The sequence below is a fragment of the Nesoenas mayeri genome, assembly GCF_963082525.1.
Source record: "Nesoenas mayeri genome assembly, chromosome: 9".
NCBI lineage: Eukaryota > Metazoa > Chordata > Aves > Columbiformes > Columbidae > Nesoenas > Nesoenas mayeri.
This window is the reverse complement of record NC_137557.1, coordinates 8,765,323-8,789,823: the sequence shown is the minus strand read 5'-3', so window position 1 is coordinate 8,789,823 and position 24,501 is coordinate 8,765,323. Positions and strand designations below refer to the sequence as shown.

The 24,501-nt window shown below is 41.4% G+C and overlaps 2 protein-coding genes across 2 annotated transcripts; both read right to left on the bottom strand.

Moving 5' to 3' along the window:
* Positions 1-517: 517 nt before the first annotated feature.
* Positions 518-10,783, bottom strand: FETUB (fetuin B; the record flags this gene model as incomplete). Its single annotated transcript, XM_080350033.1, has 7 exons — positions 518-937; positions 1,400-1,489; positions 2,371-2,484; positions 3,554-3,720; positions 4,245-4,332; positions 6,152-6,262; positions 10,565-10,783. 7 exons carry the CDS (start codon positions 10,781-10,783, stop codon positions 518-520), a joined length of 1,209 nt encoding a protein of 402 aa, XP_080206159.1.
* Positions 10,784-16,288: 5,505 nt separating this feature from the next.
* Positions 16,289-22,717, bottom strand: AHSG (alpha 2-HS glycoprotein; the record flags this gene model as incomplete). Its single annotated transcript, XM_080349916.1, has 7 exons — positions 16,289-16,567; positions 17,409-17,489; positions 18,278-18,391; positions 18,681-18,844; positions 19,718-19,802; positions 21,018-21,128; positions 22,514-22,717. 7 exons carry the CDS (start codon positions 22,715-22,717, stop codon positions 16,289-16,291), a joined length of 1,038 nt encoding a protein of 345 aa, XP_080206042.1.
* Between the last annotated feature and the right edge of the window lie 1,784 nt (positions 22,718-24,501).

The window sequence follows — 24,501 nt, the reverse complement described above, 5'->3', positions numbered from 1 at the left end:
CCCCGACTTGCTAATGCACATTCCTGGCTTGACCTCAGACCTGCCTCATCACCCATGAACTCTCATGGTGATCTGGCCTCTTCCTCTGAGCTGACCAGCCCTGGGTCTGCCTGGCAGGTACCGTGGGACAGGCGGCTGCCCTGCCAGCCTGGCTCCCCGTCCCTCAGGGTGCAGCCGTCCCACACTGTTCCCTGGCAAACTTTGGCTTCTGGGGATATTTTTTCTGATGCCTTTGGGCTGTCTCAGCCCTGCGAGTTCTTTTACCCTCTGCAGGTACTTTTCTTTCATGCTCTTACTGATGGGATGAATTTGAGAATTAAAAGCCAAATTATTTTGTTGGCAAATACCTCAGTTAAATTTAGTTTTCTAATCTATTCTTGTGCTTTCTTAAAACTGAGAACTCCGAAGATGATGTAATAAGCAATTTATTTATTCAGAGGTGTTACACATATTCAAAGACTGGGTTGCCATTGTGGCTGTTATTTTGTTGCAGGTAGTTGAGGTGATTGGATGCTGGCTAGACTTTGGTATACTTTTTAGGCAGCAAAGGCTGGAGGATGGAATTTACCTCCTTTGCTTCACCTGGGCATGAGTCTGATAGAGAAAGTTCTTCAGGGAAAGGGAGAATAACTGGTCCAGTGACTGGGTCGGTCAAGTCTGATTTGTCTACTTGAGTCTTTTGTCCATCGAGAGTGGATGTAAATCCTACAGCTTCAGGTAGAACTGGCTTTCCATCTTTGCGTTTGGTTTGACTTTCTGGTAGCCTTTGGAAATATGTGTCCTCAGTCGAAGGGGGTAGAATCTTAACCGAGCCCACTGTTTTTTCTAGGTGTGGGGAGAAAGGGTTGGTTTCTGAAGGGAAAGCTTGTTGATGACTCTGGCTGGATTTTCCAGGTGTCTGCTTAGCTTGCTGCTTCCCCTCTTCAGTGGCAGGATCCTAAATCACAGGCAATAAGCATTACCTATATTGAAGCTATTAAAAATTCTTTCAGATATGAAGAAGGTCACCCCTTGCACTGAGGATCTGCTGCAACTCCAGTCTGCCAAGACCAGCTGCAGAACAGAAGCTCAAAGAACAGACAGATGGAGCTGCTTCTTGTGCCTGTGGAGATGGGTGCCTGAAACTGGGGTAACTGCACAGTTATTGCTCTTTGTTATTTACAGTTTCATTGTAGAGTGTTCTGAACACATTCTGTATGATTGACTCTATACTTTTTCTATTGACTTCTTATCCATCTAGCAATAGTCTGTTTTATCACAAGACAGATTTCTTCTTGATTTGACCTTATCACTTCTTGAAGCTCACATCTTTGTGAATAAGAAAACTTAAAAATGGCTGGGCTTTCAAGAATTCAGTTCTTGTTTTGTAAAGGATTATTAAGATTAGATCAATAAATACCTGCAGATTGTAGATTTCACAGGATATTGTGACAAACTGTTTGTGTTCCAAGTCACTGTTTGCTACAGAGCCTTTGCAGAAACCTATTTGCTGGAAGAAGAAAACACAATAATGTTTTCACGTTGTAGCACTGATACTTAGCTCCTATATTGCAGAATAAGTGATTATAAAAGGCTGAATAGCTATAACTTCTGCATGTATTTGTTGGGATAAGCAGCTTGGTCAAACTTTTCTTTTGGGATTGGCAAGCTTACAAAGGCAGGCAGCATTGTGAAAAAGGCTTTGTGTTTGCAAAGGAGAGTTAGGTAACATGACAGTAAAAATAAGCTGGTCAATTAAGGTCCAACTACAACTGCACCCTGAAGTTCTGCAGCAGAATATCCCCATGCAAGTAAGCTGTCTAACAGAACATAATCTCATTTCTTCAGCAAAAACAATTTCACACCATACTAATGAAAGAAACCACGAAAAAATATTTCTGATAGCTACCTCTCAGTTAAGATGGGGCTTGAAATGTTATCTCGTGGCAGTATGCCCATTTAGTCTTTTAGCTTATCTTACAACGTTTTCCTTCTTTCCTAAACGTTTTCCTTAGCTGACCTGACTGTAGTATGAATATACTATTTATGCATTGTTTGTGATTCATGGTCTGTGTCTGTTTACTTGGAAGAAATCCTTAAGAATTATTCACTTCTGTAAAGTGAATGCTACCTCGCCTTTTTCTGGATGGTGTTTTTTTTCCGTTTTCTTTGTCCATAGACCTCTAGGTGAGAATTCAGAACTCTCACTGAAATGTTTTCTCTATTATAAAGCACTTTGTACGGTTGCAAGACAGTATAGAGCTACAACTCATAAAAAGATACATATGTGTTTTGATTCTTGTCTGCAAAGAACCAAAGGGGTAGGCCAAGTATTCACTGAGGAATCATAGTATCTGAAAAATAGGTGTTTATACAAGAAAAAGTACTTACAGCTAGTTCCAATGAAAGTGGCTTGCACTTGGAGATGTCAGCAATGGTGTCATTTTTGGAGCAGGATGTCTCCTGAATTAAAAACTCTACAAAATATGCAGGACCAATCACCCACTGTTAGTGAGAGACCAGTGGCAATTAGACTTTGTACGTGTGTCAGGAAGAAGGAAGAATCCTACAGACCCTGAAGGAGACGTAAAACTTGTGATAAGTGTGGCAGGAGCAGGTTATACTTGGACATTACTGTTGGTTGTATTAGAGGAGAATGAATTTTTGCCTGTGCTGGTTTTTTGCCTGGATATTTTTTACTACTTAAATATGCACAATCCTAGTAACTTGTGGATTAGCTATAGTTGAAATGGGTTTAGTTTTTGTAATAAGTTACCATCCACATAGAACTATGCATCCAAAGACCCTCTTCAGTGCCTTGTTGATAATTTGTAGCTGCTTTAATGAGGAGGATCACATTTTCTATTTCTGAAATGTAAGTATCTCAGTGTTAGAAAATGGGGGTGATTAAATACTGTATTGCAGTAACATCTAACAGTTTGAGATAAAGAGCTATCTATACATAATGAATTTTAGAGAGACTGGATATTACTGTGGTAAACAAACAGGATTTAGCCAGGAGATCCTTAAGTCTGGTAGTCTAAAATTAGTTTTAAATAATTTTTAAACTCATTCAGTGAGTTACAGGTATGTGCTGGAAGGGCTGACTGTGCTTTATTAAATACTTTCCATTAGGGAGTCACTAATTCATGGTGGTGGTAGAAGAAAGAGCTCACAGCGAAGCTTTCCTAAATTTTGCAGTGCAAATCTGTGTCTTCAGTTTTACATAAAGCCCTTCCTTTTGCACTAAATGGAGTCAAAGTCTTGAATCAATGCAGATCCTCAATTCTGCATAGAAGTATTCTCCATACTATATATATATGTGTGTGTGTGTGTGTATATATATGTACGCATATACATATATATATATGTATATGCGTACATATATATATGTGTGTATGTATGTATGTATGTATATAAATATACATATATACATATACACACACACACATATATATATGTATGTGTATATATATAAATTCTAAATAATCTGCAAGACACAGATCATACAAAGTGTAACAGGTGGATCCGTACCTCTTGAAGGCTAAAGCAAGTCAGATGAGCCTTGGCTTACCTGCATTGAAGCTCTTGTGACATTAAGCACAGAGAAATAATGAGCTTGTTCACTCTCTTCATTGAACTTGGCAAGGCTCTGAACAGCAGCCTCCAAATATTTGGGCTCAGTTGGACTGTCATCAACTGGGCAGTCAGGACATACTGACCAAATATATCTGGGTGGAACTTTTAATTCAAACAAAGGAATGTCATTAGAGGAAACATAAGCATAAAAACATGTTAATAGTGTAAGTCACCGTAGATGTATCGGTGCCCCTCAACCCTACCCACTTGTCCACCAGTTGCCTGGACTAACAGTATGTGGTTTGATTCATTCAATATTTTTGCCTCTTAATGAATTTGCAGACCCATAAAAATGTTGCAGAGACACTGCAGAAAAAAGCTCAGCCTACTGTCAGAGGGCTTGCTGGTTTTACTTGCCTTTCGCAAACTCATAAAAATGCTTTTTGGACCAGAGGGTAAAAGCTCATATAGATGCTCTGCTGGGTTTCTCAGAGATGAAAACAGTTATTACTGCACTGCAGGACCACACTGGACTTGTGATCATTGAATTGAGAAAATCAGGACAGCTGAAAGCTAATGGAGACGCTGTGCTGCTATAATTACAATTAAAATTTAAAGGAACGCTATATGGCAAAGAGTGTTTTTCCAGACCTCTTTTAAAGTGTGTGTGTTAAATAAAGACATACCTGGTTGTAAAATGCACTCGTAATTATTCAGATGAGCAATATTTCTTGCCTGATTAATGTAGATAATTGCTTTGCATTGACCATAAACCTAAAACAATATAAGCATTTAGAAACAATTAATATTACACCCTTTGCACTGATCATCTAGTAGCTAGACAGCAAGTGGTTCATTTTCTCCCTGCAGTCATGAAATTCTTTTCAATAAAAGAATTGTGTTAATACTCAAATGGCAATGAAGCAAATTTCTAAGTATCTCCTCTAGAAATTAAAGGCCAGATCTTCCCCTGGTGTAACTCTGAGCAATACAGGTGCAGGTCTTGACTGCAGGATGGCCTACACAAGGCCACTCTTCTGGCAGCCAAGGGGTGACCAAGTGTCACAGAATGCTTTCCCTGGCCAGGTCCCGCACTGGGAGCTGGGTCTGGGTCTGGAACCCAGAGCGCTTAAACCTGGAGATCAGCTCAGAGTGTCTGGATCCAGTCACTGGTCTTCCAGCTTCCTGTCTTTCCCTATTGTTGTGGTTTAACTTCAGCCATTAACTAGGACGACACAGCCACTCACTCATCCTCCCCACCTGAGTGGGATGGGTAAGAGAATTGAAAGGAAAAATAAGCAAAACCTCATGGTTTGAGATAAGGAGAGTTGAATAGGACAGCAAAAGAAGAGATGATAATAATAATAATAATAATAAACAATAGAATATACAAAACAAATTATTCACAATGCAATTGCTCACCACCCATGACACCAACAGCCTGTCTGTTCCTGAGCAGTGGGATTTACCCCTGGGCAACTCCAGTTTATATACTGAGCATGACATCTTTGGCCAGTTTGGGTCAAAGCTGTCCCAGCTTTGCTCCCTCCCAGCTTCTTGTGGACCTAGCAGAGCATGGGAAACTGAAAAGTCCTTGACTATCTGGCAACAACCAAAACATCAGTGTATTATCAACATTCTTCTCAACGTAAATTCAAACAACAGCACTATACCAGCTACTAGAAAGAAAATTAACTCTATCCCGGCCAAAACCAGGACACCTATGTCCATGGTAAGGAAGGAGAGTGGTAGGATAAACCCTCAATCAGTTTTGTGGCACAGTAAGATCATCCTTGCACACAAAGAAACTCTGAATTTATGTCATAAATATATACTGGCCTATTAATATCCATTGTGCCTTTATGTTTAAAAGTTGAATGTATATTGTCCGAGTGCCTCTTAAATACTGCCACATGTATGATCAAGGCCTCTAGGACACACATTTCTTGACTTTCCTGCTGAAAGCACTGTAAGCAGAAGTGAGCAGAATTCTTTTTATTTTTTTTCAATTTTGCATATAAAAATGAAAACTTATTGACCTAAGAAGCAGCCCAGGACAATTTTTATTTTATGTGAAGCTTCTTTCTCATCATTCTTCATTTTATAAGATTTTATTTTTAACTTGACAGAATCATTTTGGTCACCTGTAGCAACAGTCTTAGGCGAGTTAAATATTTTGCAAAGTTGTCAGGATAAAACCGGAATGAATCTAAGCCAAAAATCGCATGTTATATAAAAGTGACTTGCTTTTATTTCCTTCTGGACAGACTGTCTTTAAAATGAACTCTCACAGACTTGCTATAAAAAGTAACCAATTTATTCTAAATAGTGTCCTAGCATAGCTATTTAGTTATGTCTGCTTATTAGGTCAGATGAAAAAATTTATTTTAATTTTCAATTTTTTAAAACTAAATCTTACAGTCTGTAAACTGATTAGAAAGTACAGAAGAAACCGTGGGCCTTAAAAAGTGGGTTTTGATTTTTTCTAAACTCTGCTGCCTACTAAAAATACATGTGTAGGGATTTTGCTGTCATCAGTAGTACCTGAGTAACTCATCATACCTGAGATTAAATTAAAAAATGAAATCCTTACAGTTCTATGAGGAGGTCTGGCCTTACAGTTCTTCCACAACTTTTTGCTGAGTACATGGCATTCAGTATCTACTACATCCAAGACAAGATAGAAGGCAGAACCAGAGATCTCCTGAAAGCAACAAAAAAGAAAGAATCATATCCCAGTTTTGTACAGAATGAAGTAGGGACACATGAAGGAGAGAGATGGAGAAGCACAAAACACACAGGTGGGACACATAGATATCTTGAAAACTGAACATTCTATGGGACAAATTCTCAACGGTGGCAACTCAGGTGAAATTCAGGCTCTGTTAGAACAGGCTTGTTCGTGTGTCTGGCCAGATTTAATTAAAGTACAGCCTTTTAGAATCAGTTTTATCCTTTTGATTCTGGTACCAAACAGAACCCAACTGCATTTTACAATTAGATGTGAAAGATAGGTTATTTTGCCTTCAATAAGATTGAGATGATAAATACCACAAATAATAAAAACCTGCTAATATGGAACATTCCCAGTAGGCATTAGAAACAGAAATACCTTATTTCTTAAAGTGGTGTGTTCTTAGAGCATGGATGCTTTGCACTTGCCGTAAAGAGGCAATGACTGCATTGATGCAGACAACTTAAATATTCTCTCAGATATCAGAAAGTGCTTTGAGAGACCTTGCATGTCTCTGATTCACTTTGAAGCTTCAGTCCAGTGAGTGCTTGAGTTCTGACTCTGTGCTTAAGCTCAGAAACCTTTATTCAGTTCGCTGCAGCACAGGTGCACAAAGCCATTAGGAGCCAACTTTTGGGCAAACATGTTTCCATGTGAGAGGGACAGGTACAACTCCAGATATCTAGTGATTCCTTTATGTAATACCAAAAGATGAGATGGTGCAGCTCCTGATTCTGCTTGTACTGTAGACATAGGTAAGCACCTTCCCAGGATATTTATCAAGGATACAGCTTAATAGGATCATATTTTATTTTCTGCAGTAGAAAGCTGGAAAGAGAGAAGCTGTCATTTATACATCCTAAAGAACTTGGGTGTGTTAGCTGCATGTTTAGACTGAGGTTGTGTTGTTGCTGAAGAGGCAGTAAAACCAGAACAGAACAAGAGCAGTGTTCATTCATTCCAAGTTGACTTCATGGGCATATGGAGAAAAAGCTTTATGGGCCAAGGGTCTTGTAGAAGTCTGGGGCCAGTATCTGTACGATTTTGGCTTCAGTTTTGATTTCTGTTTAAAAGCAACTAAAGACCGGTCAATAGGGCACCTAAAGGCTGGAACACTGCTGGCTTTTTGGTTTTACACTGCTTGGAAAAACACTAAGGGTATCTGTTATTGAGTTCTAAGGAGACTGAGTGATACAAACTATTCTGGTCACACAGTATAGAGATCTCTGAAAAGAGACTGTGGTGGTGATTTTATGTGATCTCTACCATACGTACTTGCAAACGTAATAGTAAACCCTTTAAATATAAAAGAACAACATAAATAGAAAATAAATATAAAAAATAATTAAATTGTTCTGTTAGCTTTGTCTCTAAGTTATATTCTTACATATGCAACTTACCATGCTTTATCCCATTTCTTGTGTTTTCATACCCCCTTTTTTCCCTAAGTGTTCTATGAAGTAACTGGGTAATGCCTTGCACTGAGCTCTCAGGATTTGCCTACACTAATCCTGAGGTTTAATTATAACTGTCATTTTGAAGGTTGTGAAAAGATCAAAAGCTATTTTGACAAAGAGTGAAGCTGAGGTGCAGCAGCACTGTGTGCGGTGCCCTGGCAGAGTCCCCACACCTGGCTGCGCAGATCCTTCTGCGCAAGGAACTCATTGTAGTTTTCTCTTTACATACAAGGTACATAAATACCATGATGATATATCTGCTTAATATGGTAGGTGACATAAGTTAAATAAATAATCAGAAAGTAAGACTGGTCAAAGAGCAATTGCCATTTGCTGAAATAGTGGGTTTTTTTAGCATTTGGTCCAAGCTTGTAACTTTAAATAGATCCTCTGTGAGAAAAGAAACATCGCTAAGACTTTTCTTCATGAAGAAGAATTAGCTAAGAAAAATGTCTGTCTTTAAGGAGTCCCAAAGTTGGGATTGGTGACTTGAGCTTTCAAGTTGCTTGTTCAAGTATTCTGGAGGCAAAAGCACGCACATATCTCATTAAAGAAATGTTCTTATAATTAAATGTGTTTGATGTTAGATGGGTTTATGCAGCTGAATCACTAAAACTGATTGTAAAGCTCAGTGATGTTGGAAATACTGAATGCAACCAGGGTAGACCAAACTATATTTCCTGTTGCCTGTAGCTCTCTTGTATAATATCAGCTCTAATGTACAAATGAGGTTATTATAAAATCAACACATCTTTTTGTCTGCCTGCTTCTGTACGTATCATCCTCCACTGGGATGAAGGTTTCATCATCCTCATTTTAATTTTCATTAGAAGACTATTATGCAAAGGCCTTTTGATATCTACTTAGCATTGAGCAAAAACTTTTATCTTTCCTGCATGGCTGAAAAGGTTCCTCCCCCAGCGCTGCTGCCGCTGGGACTGCCCAACGCATGGTGCAGAGCAGCTGGGACCCAGCAGAGATGCAGCACTGACACAGCATCATCTCTGTGACACGGTGACCTGGTGCAAGGGAAAGAAAGGAAATATTTTGGCATGTTTTGTAATTTTGGTTAAGTGCCTGTCAATGAAGTTAATTGTGAGTATCTTGTATGAGAGAAAGACTCTGTCCTACTTACATATAAGTTAATACCAGATGGCTCATTAGTTACAATTAGAGCAAGACTGAACCATAGGTTGCTTAAGGGCAGATGTGAATTTGAAGTAACTTTGAAATTGATTTATCCTGAATTTTGGATTAAAAAAAAAAAAAAAAGGGAGGAAGGATCACTGACTGATTAAAAAAAGAAAAGAGAGATTTCTTTATTTTTTTGAGAGTAATAGAAAGTTGTATAAGGTTGTTTCCCTCCATGAACATCCCTGACATAGCTGACTGCTTTGTATGTACCCAGTCCCAGAAGCAGCAAAAATATGACAAAGGGCTTAGATTGTCTAATGTGTTACTGCAGTATTTTCAAACACCTTATTTACAGGATAAGCATATAATATGCAAAAAAATAAGAATAAAAGTAAATTAAACCCCCCCAAAACAATGAGCAAAGTATGCCCTAAGCCTAAGTCTCTAGGGAATTAAATGACAGACCTAATCACAAAGACCAAAATTCTCCTGTGCTGAGGTATACTTGGCACAGGTGAAGGGAGCAGCAGGGAGATGGATGAAATGGTTTATAGCACATCTGCACCCACCGTGCTGCACTCCAGGGGGGTCATAGCACTGTTCTAATTATTGTCAGAAGGAAATAGCCCCAGGACGAGGGGCTAAGTACCTTACCCCCTGACTGGTGATGTGGGTTCTGGGCCAGCTCAGAGACATCCCATGTGGAAAACATTCTAAAGAGACCTGATCCAGTTGCTTAGTGGGCACATTCTGTCACTTGAGCAAAGCAAGACAGAGAACATAGTGCAAAGCACAGCAAAGGCTGCGGCTTTAGTCCTGAGATCTCAGGCTGCTGGAGGCCACAGCGTATCTGCAGGAAAGATGTCCTTGGGATAGCAGCACAAAGTAGTGTCACATCCTTGCCAGTACAGATTTTTAAATGTCTGGCAATGAGCTTGATTTTCTTTTAGGGTTCAGAACTTAGCCTTTCAGGTGAGATTATAGGAAGTGAGCAAGCATGGCAAGGAATGTTCGGAGCGTGTTTCCATGGTGCCTTATGTGCCACGGGCCTTGTGCATTCATGTCAGGCTGTCTCTGGTTAGTGCCAGTAGATTCAGCTATGGTAACACAAAATAGTAATAAATTAAGCACACGTAGAGAAATAAGATACTGGAGGACATAAGAGTGATATTCCATAGGTATTCCAGTGTAATTTTTGCACTTGAACTGATCTCAGATTTCTTCTGGAGAATGACTCATCATTTAGAGGTCTGCGAAGGAATTCCCTGGTCCCAAGCTGGCTGTGTTTACCCTTTTAGTGCTTACATCTTTTGTGCAAAATGCACAATGACTTAATAGCCTTTGCACTCCAGCTGCTCAAGGCAGTGGGAGGAAGGTGTAAGATGAAATTAAATCAGAGCAGTGGTGTCTCATACCAAATATGAGCTGATGCCTGGAGCTATTCCAGGGGCAGGCAGCAAAGAATCGTGACTGAGATTTGCTCTCTAATTGCCCACAGTGGTGTTGAAACTGTTTCTAGTCATCTGTGCATAAAGTTGACGTGGCCTCTGGAGTCCCGTGAATGTAACTTTACGTTTGCCCGTTGAAATATTTCTTAGTTCAAATAGATATTGCTGAGGAATAGTGAGAGTCACAGGGCTCTTCTTGGGAGAAACAGATACAGAACAAGCAGGTAACTTACCCGAGGATGTTCTTGGACACTGAAAATTCGGTAGAGACGGAGTACGTAGCCCTCTCGGCGGTCAGCATTGATCTGGCGAAGAGCCAGATCTGCAGCCTCCTCTGCTGCAGTGGCGTTGCAGGGGGGTGAAAGGAACGCAGCCCGTGCCTCGCTGGTGTGGGAGGCAGCCCAGGAGCAGAGCGCCTGCGTGCCAAAGAGCAGCAGAACAAGTGGAACCATCCTGCCGAGAAAACCAATGTGGCAGACCAGGATGGTCAGTCAGTATGGAGGGGCTGACCTGCACAAAATAGCAGACTTTTGTGATGGAGCCGTGTCGCTTTATAAACTTGTGTCCTCTTTTTATTACATACTGACCATGACCTTTAAACCTACAGCTGCAACAGCAAACACTAAGTCAATGATTATGAGTATTTATATAAGTCTTGTCGCTTCCTCTGAGGCCAGAGAGCACTTTCTCCTTCTGGCTCTGCATCTTCAATTCAGACTTCGCTGGGCAGATCATATAACTTTGACCTCATTGCAAGGGACAAGAATATACACACAAAGCTGCTTTCTTAAGAAACCAGAATTGCTTAAATAAACCTACATGCAGGACAGGTCTGGCTCCACCTCTCTTCTGTCAGTCATCCAGTTCTTCTCCAAATAAGACAATGACAAAGGTCTCAGTAATTTGATCAGGGAACTGGATAAGGACCACTTTGTTAAATGCTAATTGTAAAGAAATATGCTGACTCACCATTAAATGCAGGCTGGATGGCTGGGATAGAAAGCTTGGTTTGGGTTTATTCTTTGAGCATTTCTACTCAGCTGGATGCCTACAGATGAATGTGAGCCCTTTGCCCAAGACAAGCTGCCAAAACGTGGTTCATGTCCAGACAAGAAGCCTGTGGACGAATGGCATGCTCAAGCCCTTAGATACTCTTAGATAACCTGATACCAAATCAATGCAAAGAATTAATGTTTTCATCATGGTGTCTGCTTTTAAGCAGAAATTTCCATTGTGTTAACTTGGGACTTGATATTAACTGTAATTGAACATAGTAGCATAGCTGTGATACATTTTGTTTGCACCCCAAAGATTTCACTTCTGTTAGTGGGATGGTGCAAAATGAGCTGCAGTAAGAGGCTGGTGGAAACAGACAGTAAGTGAACCAGGGCTATCAAAATGGTCTTAGACTAGTGAAGGCTCCATTTCAGGATCTGATCCCTCTCAATGCTTTGGCTCTGGTCCACTTATCCTTTGTTGCCTGAAACTCTCAATTTATTAATATCTACCCGCTATTTGATCCCCCACTCTGATTTCCCCCAGCCCTGAACATTTCCTGTTTCATCCCATCTCCCCCCAACTTCCTTTTCACTGCTACATTGTGCAAAGTCCGCTGTGAACTTGCCCTTGTTACATGTTCCTCCTGATGCCAAAGAGCAAGTCTTATTTCCTTTTATCTCCTCCCATCTTAACCTTTTGACTACACCTGGTTTCAGCCCCTGCCTGGCAACACCTGGCTTTATGTTCCTGTGGGTTTAGAGGCAGGTACACTTGCATATGAACTTTGCTGCTAATTGTAACATGCTGCTGCATTTTTATTGCCTGAGAACCAAACTTAGTGAAGAAATAAGAACCATCTGAAATTATATGCTGAGAGGGGAGGGGAGAGGAAGGTGGTCTGTAAGAAAGTTATGGACCTGGAACTGATTATGGTCGTCTCAGTGCCAAAGGTCTGAAAGGCAGAATCTAAGAGAAAGAACTTTTCAAAGAAGAGAGAGCATGTTACATAACATGGGGGGTGAACAGCCTTCATTTGACTTCCTGTAGCTGGTGCCTTCCTTCTTATGCCACCTCTTGATCGCTTTTTGCCTGTAAATTATTCCTTTTTCCTTTGAATCAAGGCATATGTACATCCAGTTGTTTCTTTGCCAGTACACATCACCTTGCATAGCTCTCCTGGATTTAGTCCAGACTTCTCTCTGAACTGCAGCTATTTATCCCATAACTGTCTCTTGGCCAGATGATTTAGGAGCTTAGTTTTCTATCTTCTTCAGTGTTATTGTCTTCCTTATATTGTATGGTCAGAATTGGCTCAAGGAAGAGTCCCACCTGCTTAATCTTTGACTCCTTGGCTTCTCTAAGCACTGCCACAGCCTACCAGTTTAAATTCTAGGAAGCCATGAGAGAATCATATGGAAATCTGTCCAGCAATGTCACTATTTTAATTATTTTAGCACTATTCAGTGCTTTGCTTTCATTCGTTTTCAGCAACAATGAATAATACAATCACGATGTGACTGGAGAGTGTGACTCTGGGGGAGCATTCACCGACTCAGCTGCTCCCCCATAGTATCACAGAGCACACGCTGAGCTGTGCAGCTTTATTCCTACCTTTGGCTTATCCCCTCGCTGCTGAATTTGGAGGTTGATTTGCCAGCTAAGAGACTGCACTGTGACCACTATTGATTCTAAAGTGATTTGCTGAGTACAGATGAAAAAGGGTCATGGAAAATAATTCTGCCTGGAGAAACTTTAGTTTGAAATGACAGTGGTGTGCCTCGTGGCTAATCTGTCAGGAACTCCATGCTGGAGACGGGGCAATAGTTGTACAAATAGCTGTTATCCTCAAGATCTGGAGAAGTGACAATAACCATTACCTGGGGGGGATCCCAGCAAAAGTCATTGGTTTTCTACTGTGGGGCAGTTCTGCAATATTTCACCTTGAAGGATATCAGAAGCTGGATAACTGCTTTCCTGGCCCTCATTTTCTGTCCTGGGAGTCTCTGTAATCACAGCTCCCTGCTGGATGACACTGAGTCCCTTTAGCTCTGAGGGTTGTGGCAGAGGTGGAAAACTCAGATAGCAGGACAGGAGGGACACATGGCTGCTGGACCAAACCACCTCGTGTGTTGCCAGTTGCTTTGCAAACTCAGAGAGAAGGATAATATGCGGACTGTGTCCTGGAGGGAAGGGATACAAGGGCTGAATGTTGAGAAACGCTGCTGTAGCCATAGTACAGGCACAGCAGAAGCAGCAATGCAGACTCACTCACATTGTTCCTTGTGCCTGGGAATGCTTCCCCTGTGGCTAAAGGATAATAACTCATTTTCTTTATCCTTACAGTACATGGCATTTCTATGGAGATGGGTGCCAGTTAGTACTGGCTGTGTCGGTGCCTCTTATAATGGGGAATTGTTATATCCCCGACTCTGTTCTTTGTGCTCTTCCTCCCACTGGAAAGGAAAAAATTTCTCTGTTGAAGTAGCTGACCTCAAAACATGGACACAGCTGGGAAATCTGAGCATGTCCAACCAAAGCAGCACACGAAGTACATATGCCTCAGCAAAACAGGGTTTGAAAAAGCTGAAAAACATCGTCAGGCAGTGATACAGACCTGACAAAACTATTCACACTGCATTTCAGGGAAGAAGGCATTTGTGTTTCATGTATTGCCATTTCATAGCACTCATTGCCCAAAGAAACTATTACTAAATACTGAATTTGTTACTAAGATCCAGGTGCATGAATATGGGGCCATACTGGGGGGAACCAAAGTGACTGCTTCAAAACTGCCATGAAAAATGTATCTTTAAGAGGGTGAAATGCATCCTTAAGGAGACAAGTGTTAAGGAGAAAGAAGATGAGGTGCAGCTACTTTACTGGAATGCACAGAGCAATTCTGCCTTTCTTTTATTTTTTAACATTTTTTTTTCCTGCCTGTTTTATGAAACAATGGAGTAGTTACAGCAGGTGTAGGAGAACATCTGTGAAGCGTGGAGCCTGCAGATGTTCTGATACATATCTTTGCTTTGTGTGGCTGGAAAGGGCAACAAGAAAACGCAGCATTTCTGCGGTTCAGAGATGTCCATGGCCAGGAATCTGTTTTATAATCATACTGTCTCTGTTATCAGATAGGGAATTTTCTAAGCCTGGAAAACACGGTCTCTTCTGTAACTTAGTGCCCACCTCACTATATAGAAGACTATTTGTGTGGCTTAGTTAAGGCAATTCCTAGTTTTAAAAGTACAAAAGCTAGGAAAATAAAAACTCACTCTTATGTATCTGATGTTATAGTAATGCAGAGCACAGTAGTAGCCATTTCATTAAAGCCTGTACTGTGTCTTGTGCAGTGGGGTGGGATGAACACCTACCTTACCACTTCAACAAATTTTTATAGCTCAGTACTAGCACTTTTAAAATGAATGGCTGCATGCAGAACATTCTGGAGTCACTGCTTTACAGAGAGGCAAAAAATCACTGTGCAACTGACGGGCAGCAGCTTGTGCCGCTGTCCGCTTTGTGCAGGAGCTCAGCGTGTTCTTGAAATGTGAAAGCTGCTGCCTTCATGGGGAGAGCTTGTTGGGGGTATGTTGCCCAGCATGTTAGACTATGGCTTATAGAGTCTGAGCTGATTTCCTTTTTTCTCTCCCTTCCACACAGCCAGTTGCACTGGTGCAAGTGCCTATGGCTTTTCCTTTCCCCATTGACACAGCAGAGCAGAACCCTTCTGTATAGCAACCTGTCGCACTGACACCAAGAACAAATGTTGTGTTGCTTACTGAATGCTGGAAGGTTGTAACTAAGAGAACAGGATAGGTTATTTGAAACAGTGCAGAAATGACATGTGTTCTGCAGCTTTTGCTGCCTGCATGATAATTGTCTTGTAGCAAGTGCTGTTCCTGGTTAAAGATTCATGACTGTCTCTGAGACTGCTCCCGCGGGCCTGCAGAATTCCAGCCTGCCTGGCAGTAAAGATCCTTCTGGCCCCTGTCCCTTATTATATCTCTACCTAGAACAGATTTTGCCTCTAACGTGTCAGAATTTGGGGAAGATTTGACTGCTAGGACGATGGTAAATTGGCATCACTATCTGGGTCCTATTATATGAGATACATGGCTGTAGTATATTTATATTCTCTTGAATTGGTATTCCTTCATATGCACACAGGCCCTACAGTACCCCGGGATCATATCACACCTGTGTATCTGCTGGAAAACAGAGCGTGCCCATGTGCTTGGCTGGCAGGATTGGTGCTTCCAGCCCACGCAGCAATGAATGTGTCCTGATTCTTTGTTCTTTTCATAGGCATGGATGCTCTTACACCATGTCCGGAAGTATTGAGGTACTTCTGATGAATATTAAAAGTAGATAAATGGCAGGAAACAGTACAGTGGAAAGGGAAAGTACATTTTTTCCCCACCACTTCTTTAGTGTTATTGGCGTGTGATCAAAAGAAAGGACTGACCTGATTTTCCGCAGTGCTCAGCACCCACACAACCCAGTGAAGCTGATGAGAAGTGCAGGAGATTACTGTTTTTGAAATCAAGCCCAGAATATGACTCATAATGCTGTGAAGAAGATACTTGACAACTAAATGAAAATATATACAGATAGAAGGTACCAAAGCATTCCTATTGAACACTTTATTGTGAAATAACCTTTTGAGTGGTGTTGCTATCACAAAGCTACAACTGTTGTACAGCTCTTACAACAGTTTCATTGAAACAATATCTTCTGTATTTTAACTAAAGCATCCCTATACGTAGAGAAAACAACTGCTCTATGTTCTAATCACCTATATTTTGAAGCAGGCCTTTGCGAGATCCCAGGCTCAGCTCTGGCCTCTGGAGGGCAGAACTCATTTGGGCTCAGAGTCAAGCGTGCACTTGATGTTGTGGTCTGTGTGCTGCTGCACACTGCTCCTTCAGTTAGCTGCATTGCTGTGTCTGTAACACAGCCTAGATGTCAAAATAGCGAATCTTTCCAGGGCATGGAGGAGGAGGAGGCACAAAGCCAACTGGACGAGGTACCTTGTCATGCTGAGCAACCTTGGCAACTGCTCTCTTTGCTACAGATTTTGCTGAGAGCGCAGCAGAAGGAAATTCTGAAGAGCTGGATTCAGATGCAACAGGGTTATTGTGGGAAAGCCTGAGGTTATGGTTTGTGAAGCCTTGTACAACACTGGGCACCAGTCCTGCTGATGTACCTTGACCTGGTTGAAAGTAGGTAACTCCAGGCTGGAAAAGAAAAACAGTTTGTGTTTGTGTTCAGTGACTTGAGGCTTATAATATACAGGTCATTGCTATGTTACTGGGTACCCTGCTTCTAACTACAGGCCTCCAACCCAGGTACAAAATGTTCCTGACCATCACAGAAGTTTGATTGTCATTTTAACACAGAACCCAGGATCTCCTTTTAAATATCTGGTGGATTGTAAGCACCAAATTCTGTGCTAGGTGAACTTTCAGGGCCACCTGTGCAGCTGGCAAAACATTCAAACTGTCATATTCTTTGTTTTGTAGACCTCCTAGTCAGCTGATTACTGTTGTGTTACCAAGAGCGCTGGTCTGTAAGAACTCCACTGCCAGCCACCCCTTCTCAGACCAAACGGAAGCTGAAATACCTGGAGATCCCTCCAGTCCAGTGCATGTAGGTTTCCCTTCTCTTGCTATAGTAGGGCAGCTCAGGGTCCCTAAATTCAGTCATGTCTAAGGCCTACTAGCAAAAACCCCATCTGATTACATCTACTATGGTGGGTCATTTATATTTCACATCTCTCATCCCCCTGGATGAGCAGAGTTTGGTTTCCTTTGCCCTACCATATGTGGGAAGGTCCCAGATGTTTAGGATGACAAACCATGTCGAATATGGATGGCAGAGGTGGCAATTCCTGACACAGAAATCCATAGGATAATCAGGAGCTACCTTACTTTGGTTTTAGGATACAAAGTTAAACTCAAGTATTCACAGAGAGCTAACGTATTCTACAGTGAAAGGGGTAAACTCAGGGCGTTTGCTTCTAACAGCTCTGGTTGGCCAGAATACTCTAGAAAGGAAGGGAACATCTGGAGTTGGTACCTGATGTCCGTAGAGCTGGCAGTCCACACTGAGGTCCTGCGAGGGTTGTATTACCCTTGTTGCTTTGCAAAAACCATAATCCTGGCAAAGCAGAACATAGTGAAGAGAAAATAGTTATAAAATAGAGGAGATTTGCATTACAATTTTTAGTTTCAGTACCCTTAGAAGTAGCTACATGTTCTCATGTTTTATCTGAATTGTAAAGTGCTTGCTTTTTAGTCAGTTGGATTCAAAAGCCAAGCTGATTAAATGCATAACCAGCAAATAAGTGAAACTCCTGTATTCTTCTAGAGTAAGATCCTTTGTATGTCTGGATATGAGGAAGGGAAAGGGAATGTAGGTAAAGGATTCCCACCCATTAAAACTGCCTAGGACTCCATTCCATCAGAAACAAAAGAAGAATTTTAGCCTGATGAAGTATACAGTATAGTTCTCAAGAGCCTACATATCAAAACAAAGCACGCTGACATCACTTGAATTGTTGGAAGGTGAAACAGTTTGCCATTTTGTTACGTGTTTATGTACTGTCCAGTACAAATGAGCCTGTTTTTCTCAGGTGCTCATGTTAAGAAGAGTAAACTATAACCTATATGCTGTTGATTAAAAATATTTTGTGTTAAGGACACTTTTGTCCTCCAGCCTTTTTGAAGTATATTCAAATACATCAGGATTCAATCCAGATACCTCAGAGAGAAAGATGTGATGTAGCTTTAGGAATTATATATTGAAAAGTGTATCATGACGGTGTACGACTTTAGCACTTTCATCCTCACAACGGTCTATTCCTGCCCAAGCACAAGCACATCACAGCATGTGGCTTTTCTGCCTTGGAGCTGGCGAGATCAGGACCGATAGGCTGGCGTACTCACAGACTGATCGTCGGGCAGCAGTTGACAAGCCGCCACATTATCCTGAGCTGCTGCTGCTGAGCAGTTCGTGGCACCCACAGCAAACTCAACGGAGACGATATGCGCCGGTGCATACTGATAAAAACAGGAGAATTGTTTAAGTGACTGTGCACTGTGAAACTGCAGAGCTGCTGAGAAAAGATAAAAGGCAAATGTTGTGGCTTCTAGCACGGCATCTCCCACTTGAGCCAAAGGGAATCCTGTGGCTAAAATAGCACAAAATGCTTGGGAAGTCAAGAGGAATTCAGTAGAACAAAATAGAGCAAGCTAAATCTGTCTGCAGACATAATAGTTGGCACTGCACAACCACCACAGAAGAATTAGCCTGTTTACATGGAAGGCTAGACATCGTTCTAGCAATTACCTGGGCTGTGGCTCTTCCGATCTCCAGGAGTCTGAGGTGAGCCCCTGTGGTTCTGCTGTTGTGGCTGCTGAGTGCAGCTGTCACTGTTGCCAATACCTCGGTGTTATTCCAGCTCTCCAGCAGTGGACAGTCCGGGCACAGCTGCCGAACATCTTCACTGGAGTCTGCAGGAGGAACCAAACAGATTAAGTCTTGGTCAGCCTGTAGGTTATTTTGAAAGGCAACTATTCAGTGACCCATTCAGTCACACAAAAGCCTGTTTCATGGTTTGTCCCAAATTATAGCGCAAGGATTTTTTGCAGTACAGACTACAGATGGCACTATTTCACACGACTTTTGCCATTCAAGACTTTCTGCAAAGCAAAAGTGCTGTGGACTTCAATAGCACATTATTATGTTCTTACTCAGGTTTTAATCAATTCTCCTCCTGGAAAACTATCCATGACATGAGTGAAAAGATGTCTCAGCTCACACAAGTAATGGTGGAAAAATGAAGATATTTTAATTTATTGGAATTGTGTTTTGAGTGTGTGGTTTTTTCCTTCACTCCCCAGTTTTGTAAATAGTACTGACGACATGTTGTACAGAGCAAAGAGATCTCAGACAGAGCATACAGAAGAGAAATTCTGCTCTCCCGTGGCAATATTAAAAATGCTGGGTTTAGTAAATAAGCAAAGGGGCTCTGAAAATCAACAAGAAATCAAATTATTGAGGCTAAACTCCTGAGTGAAAAGCCCCAATACTAGCAACGTGTAGGTCAAATCTGGGACTTGCTCCCCAGGTACACTTATCTTAATTGGCATAGTAAAGAAGAGGAAAGGGAGAGGGCTGCGTTTGTAGGTGAATGAAATCAGAAAAGGGGAAAAAATACTTTCAAAATGGCTGGATGTATAAAACTCATTAACTGTCATTCTTTATACAATATTTATACATGGCACTTGACACCATTTTAGAATCAGAATAGCTAGTGAAGTGTAACAAGTGTTATGATAATACTCCAGCCTCTAGATTCAAACCTAAAGGAAAAAAGTCTTTACCTGCATGTGAGTGGCATTTACTAGCAAGTACAGAAAACTTTCCATCCAGCTTCTGCAGTTTGACATCACAGTCCCCCTCAACTGCCTAAAGAGACACAAAAATCAAAGAGTTACATCGTTTGGATAAATAGGAATTTCTGAAAAGGGCAACTATTACTAAATTCAAAAGAGCAGATCCTGGCTGAGTGTTCCTGGCAAAATCAGTGTGATTGCAAAGGCACCGCGAGGCGTGTCCTGGTGCCTGTGATTTTGTAAAAGGCAGAGCAGAGCTGCAGAATTTGGATCCAAATCTGCATCTCAAAAGTAGCAGAAGTGCCAAGGTAGCCAGATGATGGGCATTTGCTTCAGGTTCCTCTCTCGTAAAGAGCAAAGAGTATGCATAGTTGAGAATGAAGACCTTCTGCGGGGCTGTTTGATACCATTCTCCCGGTCTCGGCCGGGCAGCGGCCATGGTAACAGCAGAGCGTGTGGCCTTGTGCAGGCTGGCTCACACACACACACCTCCGAGCAGGGAGGACACGTCAAAGGCAAAGCTGGAGTCACTGGGAAGAGGGAACAGTGAGAGTCACCTCCCCCGCGATGGAAAATGGGATCTGAGCCCTGGTGAATACAGGGGTGGACCATGACTCAAATTTAGTCATAGGCTCTGTGAATTGGCCCTATTCTAGAAACAGCAGGTTGAAATTGGCAATTGCTCACTCCGCTTTCTGCTTAGAAACCAGAGCTGCCTGTACTTGGACAACACTTCCGTTGCTTTTGTTAGGGAAAGCTTTTCACAGTTGGATCATGCTTCCATAAGAACAAAATATTTGAGGCCAGTGAATTCCAGCTGAGCATTACTTTGAAGGTAGAGCCCAGTCTGAAGGGAACAGCTCTTCTACAGCCTTGACTAGGACTAGCTGGCTGGACTTGATGGAATTTCACCACCTAACACCCCACGTGTAGCCAAGGGAAGGCTGATTTTGCACAGATTCACAACCTGTCCTCTCTACAGTTTGCAACAAGGCAGTGACACCTGGGCTGACCACGAAGGGCTGAGTCTGGAGCCCCTAGGCAAGGCCCCATGAAGTGCTGACAGTGATCTGTCCTCTTCAGGACAGACGTGAAAGAAATCCAGGAGTGAAATCCTTCATGACACGAAGGCAACTGAATCAACAAGGCAGTTACAAGTGATTGGGTGGTTATAGGCTGCTACAGTGATGCAACATTTGCTTGGACATCTCACTGATGACAGCCTGGCCTCTAACATCAACGTACTGAACATGCACCTCCAGGCCAAGCTAGTGTTTTAGATACTTACATGTTCTGCTAAGCTCCTTATTGTGCAATTTGCAAGCGGTGTGGGGTTGAGAATGTGGCACTTGGTCTCTAATAAGTCAAGTTCAAGAAATATTATGTCATTATTCGGTCCCTGGAGGAAAACAAACCAAAAAACAACAGGAATTGTAGTAACTACTTTGTAAAACATCACCAGATTTCTTCTCTGGGGCTGCATTGTGGTCTCTGTTGCTGACTGTCATTGGGTAGCTCCACATATGCACAAGAGTAACTGAATAGGACCTTACTGTTTAACTTCATGAAAACAAAACCCGTTATTTTTAACCGGAGTAAGTCAAGATAGTCACATTGATTTTTTCCAGCTAAGGAACTGGCCGGTAAATTTTGGAAAGTCCAGCCTGTCTGTAGTGTATCAGTTCTCTTATGTTACCTTGATTGTATTTTGTCAGGTAGTTTTAAAAACAGCTGGCTTTGTTGATGAAAAGCTTTCTGTTTCTATAACCAGATACTGAATAAACACTGGTGCACCTTGGCCTGTCCCATTTAGTCCCTTGGGATTACACTGAATTGCACCAGCTAAATTCCAGCCCCACTACTCATGTTCATGAACTGCAGGATCTTTTATGGTTGTTCCTGAACCTTTTCAACTGTAACATAAAGGTGTGAGTGGAAGGGCAGAAGTGAGCCTCCTGAGCTCCAAGGTTGACTCTGAGGTTTGAGTCATGAGTGATTCTTTTTAAACCAATGAAGTTATTTTAGTGTAAAAGTATCAGATATGAGCAAAGCAATGTCACCGGTGTTTTTGTTGGGGTAACTGTGGGCACACTTCTGATCTTATTAATGTCTGGTTTAGTCTCTTGTAAAAGACTTCGGTATCCTCTTGTAACAGGTAGAAAACACCCATGGAGTTTCATTCTTGTTAATATTTGAGACCATTTTCAATGTTTTGAGAAAATCAAAGGTTTTGAATGGGGGTATACATTGTGTTCATGACCATTTCTACAGCCTTTCTAGATGACTACAATGATGGCAATTGATCTTAGTGAAAACGAGACTACAAGCCACAGTTACTTCCATTCAGCTTCCTTGTCAGCTCAATGGGATATTAGGTAAAATTAATGCCTAGCACAAAATCACTAATAGCATGGAATTATGATAGGTATGCATTTAGCAAATAAATAATTACCTGCATCCCGAAGATTATCCTCACAATTTTTCTCCAGATTAGCTACTGGGCTCATGAATCAGCACTTTGCAAGCTCTGCCCTAGCAAGCATATCTGTAAACTGAGCCCTTTCTAGCACTGTAAAAAAATATCTGAACATTCCTCTCTCCCCTCTTGATTCTGCTATTTGAGAGACAAATTCCAGTGACCCGGATTCTCAACTGCTACCAGGTGATGTTGCCCCATTTAAATCAACAGAACCATGTTGATTTACCCCGCGTGAGGATACAGCCCTTGGCAGGGCTTGTTGGTCATTTCCAAGCATCTCTTCTGCCTACAAGCTCCTCACTTACCTGGGGCACCGTGCGGATATTCTCGATTCTGTTTAAGGCAAACTTGTATCCGTGATGACTGTGGCCATTAATATAACTCACAGCTACTTCAGCTGCTGCTTCAGATTCTGGGTCATCGCAGCCCAAGGGAGCAGGGGGAGCTGCTGGTGCAGCTTTGTGAATTGGAAGCTGAACAAGCAGTATTAAAGCTACTAGTGCCTTCATGGCACCTGAGAAAAAACCAATCCCTTTCAGAAATGAAGATCTAAGGATACTGTTCAGATGGTAGCTAGGCAGCTAGAACTGGGGTCCCATTTATATAGTACATACCGCAGACTTTGCATGAGCGCATGTCTGATATTTGTCCCAGTTCCAAGAGGCATTGCAAACAACAAAAGAGAAAAGTAAATGTTAGGACATCAAGCTGACCGATTAATATTGGCCAAAGTAAATTTTATCAGGTAGGATATTGCAAAGTCTGCTAAAGCAGCTAAAGAAGAAAGTGTCAGCAAAAAGGTAACATAATTTTTAGACACTTTTCTACCAACAAAATACAGCACATGCAAGAGGAGTATAATCCCTCCTGTTAAATGTATAGAGATGCTAGTGCTAATTGGGCTTTCTTGTAAACAGGACACATTCTGTTAGGGTCCAAATCTCACCAGACACCAGTCTAAATTGTGAGATCAGTAACATGATAAATTAGCAAATGGAATTTGAATCAGTTCTAGGGATCACACTGAACAGTAAATGTAATTATATAGCAACTTTTGCTACTGAATTCATTTGAAATAGAAAACGAGACATAGTTTCTAAGTCTTTTGCATCAGGTCTTTGTTTCTCTGAACAATCTGAATACTTCCACTAATTCCAGGAATTCTGTTTTGCAAAAAAAGGCATCTTGTAGAATTCTTTCTGGAATATGTTGTACAGATTTGAGAATTTGGCACAAGATCCTACAGGGCACAATAGAGTTTTAAGGAGAGTGTTGCTGCTGAAATGCTCAGGAGTGCTGGATCCCAGCTCATATTTACATTCACAGTAACATGTACACATTTCAGTGTACATGTTTGCAAAACAGTAACTGGATAACAAAAATATTCTGTAGAGCAGAATATAGCTTCTATGATGTTCCAGCATTTAATGTCTCTTAAATTAAACCATAATAACTCTAGATCGACTAATAGAAAAGTTTTTTCCTGTGAGAATTTCAGAATAGGTTTCTGTGATCCTTTTTATGGTGGTGATCAGGCTTCAGACTAGTAAAAATCCCTTTTGGGTTTAAAATATCTGAATCTCTGTTGTAATTTTCAAGGAGTTCAGGAATTAGCTGTAGATTTGAGAAGAAAAGGAGGACTTCAACATATTTAGAAGTTCTCACTTTATATAAGTATTTCTCAGCTTGCAAGATAGGGCGAGCGGGGCTAAAAGATTTGTTGAAAAAAGCAGTCTTGAGTCATGCCTCTCTCTTCTAGAATCTGAAAATATGGAAAACAGCATAAATAAAATGGTTCTGTTGGACAGATTAAGTGATGAAGACAGAGAATGTGGAGAGACTAAGATGATGGAATGATTTCCTTCAGTTACGTGGGATGAGGTGAGTTTTGGACAGTAGGATTTGCATATTGAAGACATTCCTGGGGAAAAGAAAGGCTCTTTCCCTATCTCTTGCAGTAAAAAATTGCTCTGAGCATGATTCATTTTTTCCCCTCACTGAAAGCAGGTATTTAACATTTGTTCTGTGGTGCGGATGATCATTTGTCATCTTGACTTTGGCCTGGAACACTTAAAGGATGATTGTTTGGTGTCCCAAAACCACACTCTGAATGTTCCTTGTGGGTATCTTTTGAATTGTGGCAAATTTCTTTAGAAAGATAGTGGTTTGCTCTCTACTCTTAACCCACAATTCAGTTTCTAATCCTTGAATCTTTTAATTCCTTTTTTCCTTTTCTGGTATGAAACATTGGGGTAAACTTGCAACAGGTGCAGACTGAAGTTGGTTTTCAGCC